This window comes from Marmota marmota, unplaced genomic scaffold (genome assembly GCF_001458135.2).
Source record: "Marmota marmota marmota unplaced genomic scaffold, marMar, whole genome shotgun sequence".
NCBI classification, from domain to species: domain Eukaryota; kingdom Metazoa; phylum Chordata; class Mammalia; order Rodentia; family Sciuridae; genus Marmota; species Marmota marmota.
The window spans coordinates 1,208,307-1,218,688 of NW_026000079.1; the positions used below are offsets into that span (position 1 = coordinate 1,208,307).

The 10,382-nt window shown below is 55.7% G+C and overlaps 1 protein-coding gene across 13 annotated transcripts in view; it reads left to right on the forward strand.

Annotated features, from left to right (window-relative positions):
* Nucleotides 1-10,140, forward strand: part of Arhgef11 (Rho guanine nucleotide exchange factor 11) — a 107,799-nt gene extending 97,659 nt beyond the window's left edge. For 11 of the 13 annotated variants that reach the window (XM_048814666.1, XM_048814669.1, XM_048814670.1 and 8 more), the window contains 13 exons: nt 382-499; nt 1,295-1,473; nt 1,967-2,042; nt 2,469-2,636; nt 3,697-3,787; nt 4,386-4,499; nt 4,958-5,019; nt 5,932-6,135; nt 6,414-6,776; nt 7,717-7,812; nt 8,653-8,900; nt 9,085-9,274; nt 9,761-10,140. In XM_048814666.1, coding sequence (XP_048670623.1) covers nt 382-499; nt 1,295-1,473; nt 1,967-2,042; nt 2,469-2,636; nt 3,697-3,787; nt 4,386-4,499; nt 4,958-5,019; nt 5,932-6,135; nt 6,414-6,776; nt 7,717-7,812; nt 8,653-8,900; nt 9,085-9,274; nt 9,761-9,813 — 1,962 coding nt within the window. In that variant the 3' untranslated portion in view covers nt 9,814-10,140. The other 2 variants (XM_048814671.1, XM_048814676.1) reach the window with 2 other exon arrangements.
* Nucleotides 10,141-10,382: the final 242 nt, after the last annotated feature.

Sequence of the window (10,382 nt, forward strand, 5' to 3'; positions counted from 1 at the left end):
AAGGATCTCCTGATCTTCTTCCTCCAACCCCCCACCCTCTTGTCTCCTCTGTGAAGGACACCCAGCAATGCCCTCCATCCATTTGTCCCACCCCACATTAGTGTTGTGAAGCTTAGATGTCTTCTAGAACTAGAGACCACCCTAGATTGCTCATCTACCAATACCAGTGTGCACTTAGATCTCAGTTTCCTTGTCTGTAAAAGGAAATACCTGCCATTCTATTTTGACCTTTTCCTTGGGTTATTGTCACCCAGTTGTCCCCGTTGTTTCTGAGAAACCCAACTAGACTTAGGACCCTATTTGGCATTTTCACACCCATCTTGGCCCCAAGCCTTTAATTCATGAGTTGATATCTTTCACTGCCTGCCTCCTGCTGTCTAGGAAGCTGAGAGCCACCCTCAGTGCCGGAGGCTGCAGCTCAGAGACCTCATCATCTCCGAGATGCAGCGACTCACCAAGTACCCACTGCTGCTGGAAAACATCATCAAGCACACAGAGGGTATGCAGGAGGGAGTCTGCTGGCCTCTAGCAGGCCTCCCAGACCCTCAGACTGGTATTACTTTGCAACCTTAGCCAAGTCACTGGACTTTTGTAGTCTTGAGTGTCTTCTACTGTTATGACTTTCAAAGAAGAAAATGATTGTAAATATAGGGCACGCAGTAGCAGAAAGGGCCAGCGCTAGTACTGAACTGCATGGGGACTTTGTACAGATCAACACAGCTTCTGCGTGGACTCGCCAGCAGGCCCAGGAGTGCACTGTGGTCCCTTGAATGATCGTAGTCTCACGCCAAGGGCCAGCTTTCCTCCTGCTGGACACCTCTGTGCAGTGCACAAAGACACGGTGTTGCATGATGACACTAGAGGAGCAGAGGGCTGGCCAAATGAGAGGTCCTGGCCCCAGGGGTCTGCCACCACGGCTGTCATTGTCCCTGAGATCCTGAGCATCGTTCACTCCTTCAAATTTCACACACTGGAGTCAGGAGAGAGGGGTGTTGAGGACCTCTTAATCCTGGCCAATAACCATAGCAGAATGAGCTGTGGTCTAGGAGTAAAGTGAGACCCCAGCCAATTAATGTCTTCACCCCAGTGTCTAAAACCCCAGAACGCTCAGGAAAAGTCACTCTGCCCTAAGAGGTCCTCTGGTTACCAAGGACAACTTGCCCCAACCCCTGCTGCTGGATTGAGGCGAGTCAGCAACCACAGTAGTGGGTAGGCAGGTGATGTCTGAGCCCATGGTGCAGTCTCTGGGCGGGAAGGAGCCCCTGACCACCCCCTCTGTCCCTTCTTGGGTTAGGTGGCACACCTGAGTATGAGAAGCTCTGCCAGGCTCGAGACCATTGCCGGGAGATTCTCAAGTTCGTGAATGAAGCGGTGAAGCAGACAGAGAACCGGCACCGGTTAGAGGGCTACCAAAAACGCCTGGATGCCACCGCCTTGGAGAGGGCCAGCAACCCTCTGGCAGCAGAGTTCAAGGTAGGAAGCAGAGGGCGCAGCACTGGGCCCCTTTCCACTCACCTCATGGGCACCCTAGGAGCAGAACTCTGTCAGGCCTAGAGTCTGGGAGGTAGGAGACTTAGGAAATAAACCCTGTGGTCTTGGTCACTCGTCCCCAGATAGACAGCGGCAGACTGCCACCAAGTGAGGACTAAATATTAGAACTCAGCCCCCAGAGAGCAGGGGTTGGGGTAGGGCTTGAGGTAAAGGTGGAGATCATTGGGAGGGAATAAAGCTGAAGAGAAGGGCAGGAAAAGTGGTAGGGTTTGGAAGGAGCCCAAGCCAGAGCCCCTGGAGTGTCTTGCAGTAGCATATGGTGCATGGCTTCATGATCACCTTTTTACTTTTCTCCATGTCCCATGAGATTAAACAGGCAGGGACTGCTTCCTCTTCATCACTGACTCCCAGCACCTTAACACAAGGTCTGCACAGTAGGTTCTTGAATGATTGAGTGATGGTGTCTTCTTAACAGAGCCTGGATCTTACAACCAGGAAGATGATCCATGAGGGGCCCCTGACCTGGAGGATTAGCAAGGATAAGACTTTGGGTATGTGTCAGGGGGCTGGGGCTAGGAGGAGATCTGTGGTAGGGGGCCTTCTCTCTGTTGCATAAGCCCTGGAACCTGTTGCTCTAAATGAGTAGGGAGGGGCTGGGTTTGTGCTCAGTGGTAGAGCACTTGCCTAGCATGCATGAGACCTTGGGCTCCATCCCAGCATGGCGAATACATACATACACATATATGTACATACATAGAAAGATAGCCAGCATGGTGGGGGGCACTTGCTACATAACTGGGTTAGTGGCTTGGGCATCCTTAAACACAGTACAGAAAGGGAGTGACCAAAGAGAAACGAGTTGGGTTACCAGACTCCCAGGGCCTCCTGGGTCCTGGTGATAGGTTTCTGAGAGCCTCTGATCCCCTTGAGCGGATGAGGAACGAGTGGGCAGCGGGACATGCCTCACAACCCCCCAGACCTCCATGTGCTGCTGCTGGAGGACCTACTGGTGCTGCTGCAGAGACAGGACGAGAGGCTGCTGCTTAAGTGCCACAGCAAGACAGCCGTGGGCTCCTCAGACAGCAAGCAGACCTTCAGCCCCGTGCTCAAGCTCAACGCTGTGCTCATTCGCTCCGTGGCCACAGGTACCTGTGAGGCGATGTCCCAGCTGGCCTGGGGCTCTGGGGTTATGATCACTATTAACTCGTCTCCAGCCAGCACTGGGTGATGTGGAGTTGGTAGGTTCTTACAATAATAATTGGTAAGCCGATCTGGGGCTTACCTGTGTAAGAACTTACCTGTGTTCCTTTCCTCCTATTGTGACCCAGCCTAAGCACAAGGAAGTGGTCCAAGATAGGGCCAGGTGAGGGGTAGAATGGGTAAAGATGGACAACTTGAAGCAGGGTGGTCAATCCTCAAGGACAGTACTGGCCAGGATGTGGGTGTCCTGGGATCTGAGGATGTCAAAGCAGGGTTGGGGGGAATGGGTTTGGGCCGGAAGAGTAGGATAAGTCCTCTTGACACAAGAGTGCCTGGGACAGAGCATGGTGCAAGAGATGAAGCACCCGTAGCACAGAACCCAGTCCAGTGGTCAGCAAGCAGCAAATAGCAAGGAGTACGGTGTACATGAGGAAAGGCTTGGGAACAGGAGTAGGCAACCACATGCTCTGGCTCACCTTTATCTGTAACCTGGGAGTGACACCTACCCGACCTCTCCAGGGGATCAAAAGGGCTACTGGAGCCTGGTGCAGTGGCACACGCCTGTAATCCAGTTACTCGGAAGACTGAGGCAGGAGGATCACAAGTTTGAGTCCTGAGCCACTTAATGAGACCCTATTCAAAATAAAAAGGACTGGGTCGAGAACCCCTGGATTCAATGCCCAACACCAAAAAATAAAGGGCTGCTGGTTATGAAAAGGTTCTGTAAACCCTAAGCTCTGTACAAGTCAACCCTCACTGTTTTTAGAGCGGAGGGCAATGGGGCAGCCATGAAAGACAACATTAGGGGTCCCAGAATTGCTTCTGTCACTTTTATTGGTGGGCCCCGAGTGGTTCTGAGGACCCAGTTCTGTCTCTTGCTGCATTACTCATCCATGTTGTGGGCCAGAGTTTCCATGTCTACCTCCTGTCACCTGGCCCAGGTGCAGTCACATCTGCTCTCCCCTTCCCCATTACAGACCCTTCCACCTTCCTTTCCTCACACAGATAAACGGGCCTTCTTCATCATCTGCACCTCCGAACTGGGCCCTCCTCAGATCTATGAGCTGGTCGCGTTGACGTCATCAGACAAGAACACGTGAGGATTGATGGGGGGGGGGGCCCATGTAACTGCCATCCCTTAGGGACCAGGGTGGTGTGTATGCAGATGGTGGACAGTGGCCAGGTCTGGGCCCCAGAGTAGTCCCTGAATCGGGAGCCGGGAAGAGAAGAGGGAGGCAGGACAGTGCAGCCAAGTTGTGAGTCATTTCCGTACTGTCACCAGTCGTGTCCTTCTACCAGACCATCCACTTGCCCTGCCCCCTGAACAGTGGCTGCCAGAGGTGACATGGCACGGTGGAAGGAGACAGGTTGAGTCAGACAGCTTCTCAACCTTGGGGTTTTTGTAGAATGTGGATAATGCCACCCGTTAGAGTTATTTTGAGAGAGAAAGTAGACACAGAGTGCTTAGCACAGGGCTCTACAGAGGCTTGGTATCCAGTCATTGGTGGCTGCAAGTCATATGAACCCAAGAGAACCACAGTCCGCGGGGAAGTGGGTGTCCACCAGGCAGCAGGTCCCGGGGTCAGGGAGTGGAGAGGGCTTTGAAGCTTTGGAGCAGTGGGATCTTCAGGGGACAAGGCGTGCGCCTGGCCTTGTTCTCACCACCAGTCCTCTCTGTTCCTGCCGAGCAACAGATGGATGGAGCTCTTAGAAGAGGCCGTGCGGAAGGCCACCAGGCACCCTGGAGCTGCCCCAACACCCACCCATCCCCCACCGCGGGGCCCTCAGGAGCCACCGGCCCCCTGCAGGTGCAGTGCTTAGCCCTCTAGGCACCGCTGCCCTCCCTACTCCAAGCTGTCTGTTTCCTGCCGCTTCCAAGCCCTTCACCTGGGTGGCCAGTCTCAGCAAGGAAGTGCCCGCAGGGAAACAAGCCCCAGCAGTGGAGAGCGGCCCGCCTCTCTCTTCTGCCCGCCTCCTCTCCCCCACAGCCACTCACCTGGCTATAATGGAAACTTCACCTGGAGTAGAATTCAGGGTGTAGATGGGGGCACCCGAGGAACTGGGCCAGTATCCGCCCCCTATCCAGGTTGCCTGCCTGTCCAGACCGATGTCCAACAGATGAAGCCCAGCAACTCCCTTCTCAGACTCTACTCCTTTGTTGCGCCTTCTAACTGGGGAGTCCAGGGTGGGATTCATGACATGTCAGCATCAGCCAGAATTGATGGAAGGTAGTCCTGTGCTCACCTTGGTCCGGTTCTTCCCTCAGGGTAGTACTGGATGATTCAGAAGTGTTCCATAGCGAGCCAGAACCCGAGGAGCTCCCTGGAGGTGAGGCCCTGGATTGTCTTGTCAGAGTCCAGTTCTGTCCTTTTTTTCATAGGCGTGGGTCGGGTGGGGTGGTGGGGTGACGGGAGAGTCCATCAGAACCATATATATAAAGTTTTGATAAAATGAATAAAGAAACGCGGGGGTGGGGGGCGGAGTAGGGGGAGCATGGGAGAGGAAGGTGGACAGACCAACAGACTGAAGACAGTGTGCACCAGCTCACTTGCCCAGACTCCTCCTCCCCTGGTGACAGGGCTAGTAGCAGAGGAAGAGAGGAGCAATGTGGTCAGGTCCAGGGGCCCTTGGGCTTTAGCCAGGGATTGCTGCTGGAGAGCAGGTGGCATGTGGAGAACAGGAAGCATTAGGATGCGGGGCAGGGTGGGGGCGCAAACAGTTAAGGGATAATTACTGGGATGGGATGAGGTGGGCAGTTCTCAGATTTCTTACTGAAAGTTTGTATGTGAAATAACAAAGGATCTTGGGTTTGGAGAAAAATCTTGGCTCCCCGGCTGGATCCCTTTTCTGTTTCCTTCTGCTTAGAACGTTCTTCCTCCTCACTCCCACCCTCCATACAGCTAGTGATATCTCCTGTCACTGTACAGTTTCAACTGTGGCACTGCTGATGGGAGCCCTGCACTGGCTGTGTGTGGTCATCACCTTCTAGCAGACTATGTAATTTACTTATTCACTTAGTTATTCTGTGACCCTCCCAACCCCAGGCAGAGGTCTTTGTTCTGTCTGCTGATGTATGCCAAGGACCTAGGACAGTGGCCGGCCATAGAAGGGGCTAGGTCAACTTCCGTGGAACCTATCAGTCAGTGTGCCCAGCCATTTGGAGCCACAGCTGGCCATGGGCTCACCCCATCTTTTCCCTCTCTTTTACTCTGCCTGACATCACCCTCTCATCCAAAACAGGCACTGGATCCCATCAAAGAGTCCAGGGGAAGCAGCCCAGGCCACCAGAGGATCCCGAGCAGGAGAGCAGTACAGAGGAAGAGGAGCCGGGTGCCATGCCTTACCTTCCTGCATCCCTGGATGGAAGGAAAAGGGACCCCATCCAGCTGTCCCTCCCAGGCCCTCTGTTCATAGAAGGGCTCGCTGATTCAGCCTTGGAAGATGGTGAGTGCCTTAGGAACCTGCTGCGATCAGCTCCTGGGTCCCCAAATAGCATGGCCCATGTGAACTTCACTCTCCACCTGCTCAGGGCCTCCCTGGTTGTGCTTGAGGAGAGAGAGGCAGAGACATTGGCTGGTTGGCTGGAACCCGCCAGCTTCCCCTGCCGCTGTGCTGGTGGGAGCAGGGGGAGCGGTAGTGCCGCGCCTGCTCGGCACCTGCCCCCACTGCTGGCGTGCGTGCGTGGCCCTGCCTGGGGAGCCATCACCCTGTTTTCCCTCCAGTGGAGAACCTGCGGCGCCTGATCCTGTGGAGTCTGCTGCCAGGACACACTGTGGACACTCCAGCTGTTGGGGAGCCCGAAGATGACCTGACGCCTACCCCTTCTGTCATCAGCATCACCTCTCACCCCTGGGACCCAGGCTCCCCAGGACAGGCTCCTGCTGGGGATGATGGAGACAATACCCAGCTTCCGGGGCCAGAAGGGGCCCAGGCAGAGCAAAAAGACACAGCGCTCTGTTCTCTGGCACACCTGCCCCCAAGGACCAGAAACTCTGGCATCTGGGAGTCTCCTGAGCTGGATAGGAGTCCACCTGAAGAGGCTCCAGGCACAGAGGCAGCAGGAAGTTACAAAGTTGTAAGAAAAGGTAAAATATGTGAGCGGGTCCATGGGAGACAGGCAACCCACTTTTGCTGGGGAAGTGGCGAGTCTCACGCAGCTGCTTTCTTTCCCTGTTGTTCCCTGGGTACTGTGTGATCAGAAGCTGGCATGGGTCCTGGGGGAAGGACGGAGAGGATGTGAAGTCCCTGGAGTCGGACAGCTCAGGTCCAAAGCATTAGCTCTGCCATTTAATGTCTGCATGACCTCAGACAAAATGCCAATCATCTCTGAACTCTGTTCTGTAATCTGTGAGGACTGCCTGGCACCAGTCAACTACCAATAAAGTTCCCATTCTTCACCCACCTTCTGCTCCTAAGGAAGGATAATGAGCCTTCTTCCCAAGAGCCTTAGACTCTTGACAAGGAAGACAAGGGCAGATGTTTTTGCAGCCAGCCACTCACTCCAGATAGCAGTGGTGAGAACAGCTAGGAGTAGAGGGACTTCAAGACAAGCTGGGAAGACCTCGGAGAGCAAGGGGCTGTGGCCAAGTAAATAAGGTGGTGGGAAGGGCGGCCCATGGACGGCTGTGGGACGAGGCTAGCTGCAGGGGGCTGAGGCCAGGTCTGTGAGGTCAAGGCGAGACAGCCAGCTGCCAGAAAGAGGAGGCTGAACTGGGGCACGTGGCAGGAAGACAAGTGAGGTCTGTCACCCACAGGGCCTCCTGCCCCCTCCATGCCTACTCCGCCTCCTGCTCCTGCCTCTCCTGGGTTTCTGGGAACTGACCTTCCTTCTTCCTCTTGGTGAAGTGGTGGAAAGTCCTCCGCAGCCTCCTGGGACGGGTTGTGGGTGATCTTGTGTTCACTTTGTTCTTCCCCTTTCTTGTTTTCTGCCACCCCCACTTCTTCCCTCTCCTCCTGCTCTCCCTTCCCTGTTCTTGTGTTTTGGTCTTTCCTGTCTCTGTGGTGGTGGTGGTGGTGGCGGTGCAGCTGAGGTGGCAGGCAGCAAGGTTGTCCCTGCACTACCAGAGAGTGGCCAGTCCAAGCCTGAGCCACCTGAAGTGGAAGGCGCATCACAGGCTACGGGTAATCAATCACCTTCTCCTTGAGCCACAGCCAGGCCAGGCTGGAGCAGGGGACTGTGGGAAGAGCTGGACCTTGGGTATCAGTCCCCACCCAACACACGCTGCCCTACACACTCACTCGACTGTCTGGAATGGGCGGGTAGCAGCGTGTGGGCTCCGAAACAAGGAATAGATCCCACACCATCGAGTCCAGTCTCCGGCTCTCAGAAACCACTCGCCCAGAGCTGTCCAGCCCCCTTTCAGACCATGGGCTTGGCACCTAGACTTTTGAGATACGAGGCAGGAAGTCTGAGTGCCCAGGGCCCTGGCACTCCAAGCAGCCCCACCCAGCCCCCGCATGCCACTGTGGGAACAGGCTACTCAGCCTCCCAGGTTCTTCAGTGCTTACCCATCCTGCTGCCTTCAGGGACCCTCTGCCATCTTCCTCTGGCTGCCTCTGACCTCGGATGGGTCAAGGTGCCCACGTGGTGAGGTACGGGACAGGGGCAGTGTTGAAGTTCATCCACAGAGCTTAAGCTGAGACAGGGTGAAAAAGATCCCTGCCTGCTCCCCTTCAAAAGAATCTAAAACCAGCCCAACATCTTCCCCTTCCCTTCAAGAGGGGATGGGAGCTCTTCGCATTTTCCAAAAGAAATTGTGGCCTTGCCCTTCTCCCTTTAGTTCACCACTGAGCTCCTCCTCCTGGCATGTGGCCAGCCTAAGCAAAATCACCATCTAGAGAGAGGGGTTTTACAGGCAGTGTGGGGGCCACGTTCTGCCTATCGGCATGGGAAACGGAGCGGGAGGGTGGCTTAGATGTGTCTGTGTGCCTCCTAATCTCTTTCTCTTGCTGCGGGAACAGGGAACTGTTTTTATGTCAGCATGCCAGCAGGACCCCTGGACTCCAGCACTGACTCTTCCGGGGCGCCCACAAGCCCCTCCCAGCCTGATTGCCACCCTGGCCTGCAGACACAGCCTCAGCCCCAGCTGCAGGGAAGCAGTGGAGACCAAAGACGCTCTAGCCGCTCTCCCCCTAGCCTGGCCCTCAGGGACGTGGGCAGGATCTTCCGCACCATTGAGCAGCTCACCCACAAGCTCAACAGGCTCAAGGTGAGGGACGCATTCACTAGGAATGAGGTCTGTGTCTTCCTGGCCTCAGTCCACCCAGCCACATCCTTAAATCACAGTCCCATCCCCAGGGCCCAGCCTGGATTAGGGAGTGTGACACCTTCTTCCCCCAGCGGCCTTATGAGTGGAAGGACTCTAGCAGATCTTGCCCCTGAAACTCTTCCAGGACATGGAACTGGCCCACAGAGAGCTACTGAAGTCCCTTGGAGGAGAGTCATCTGGTGGCACCACACCTGTGGGCAGTTTCCACACAGAGGCAGCCAGGTGGACAGACAGCGCCCTCTCACCTCCAGCCAAGGAAGCCCTGGCCTCCGACTCCCAGAACAGCCATGAACCAGGGTCCTGCCCTGAGGACGGTGAGTGAAGCCAGTTCCTGCCTCGGACCTACCATGAGGGAGGGGCCCAGCAGCTCAGGAGGAAATGGCCAGGGAGTGGGAGAGGTGTTTGCAGGGGTCCTGTTTCCCCTTGAATGTAACCCACTCGTCCCCTCGGTTTCAGAAAGGGCTTTTTTTAGAGAGGCCCACAGAAGTTCCCTAAAGGTGGGAACCAGAACTGAAGCCTTGTGCTCTCATCAGATGGTTCAGAACCGAGCAGGTGGGCCAGAGACACGTCCCAACTCAAGAAAGCGAAGCCCCGACGGCCTGACCTAGAGGCTTCGGGCACGGCAAAGTGGGGCTCGGTAGATACCCCTGTTCAGGCCGGACAAGAAGCCAAGACTGTAGAGAAGAGAGCTTTGTCATGGTGGAGGGCCCAGAAGGGTGAACCTGAGGAAGCAGGTGGACAAAGCACAGAGGTGGGCACCTCAGGCCTGGCCAGCTCCTCACCCTCACCATCCCCTACAGGCTTTGACGCCCCGCTGGACGATAGCGCCACAGACACATCACCTGGACTGTAGCCCTCCAGCCTCCTGTGGAAAAGGCCATCGAGGAACCGGATCAGCCGAGGCCTGGGGGGCTGCATGTTGCTTGGTCTGCTCAGAACGGACTCAAGTTCCAGTGTCTTTTCCCTCCCTTTAGCCCACCCCTCCGAGGCCTTTGTCTCCTGAGCATGCTGACCGCTTCTGAAAGACCCCCGCTCAGAGTACGGGTGAGAGGAGGGGAGGAGGCTGCTGTATGAATGCACTTTCTCCCTCCCCTCTCCACAGGCCCCCCAGTGAGCAGGGCGCCTACCCCTCCTCTTTGTCACTTTGGTTTCTTATAAATATGTATGTATTGTATGTGCATCCTTGCTGTTGTAAATAACGTGACCTTGTTGTTTCTGTCCCTGGAGGGCTGGAGGTGGTCATAGAGGGACTGCTAAGGGAAGAGGGGCTTCACTGGCATCTCTGGTCAGCAACCAGGGTCAGGGCTGAAAGCAGAGCTAAACCAGACCGCACGCCACTGTCCCCCAAAGGACAAGAAGGTCTCCTGGCTCCAGCCCCACTTAGCTCCAGAGCCCCTCCTCCGGCCTGGTGCTGAGCTCCCC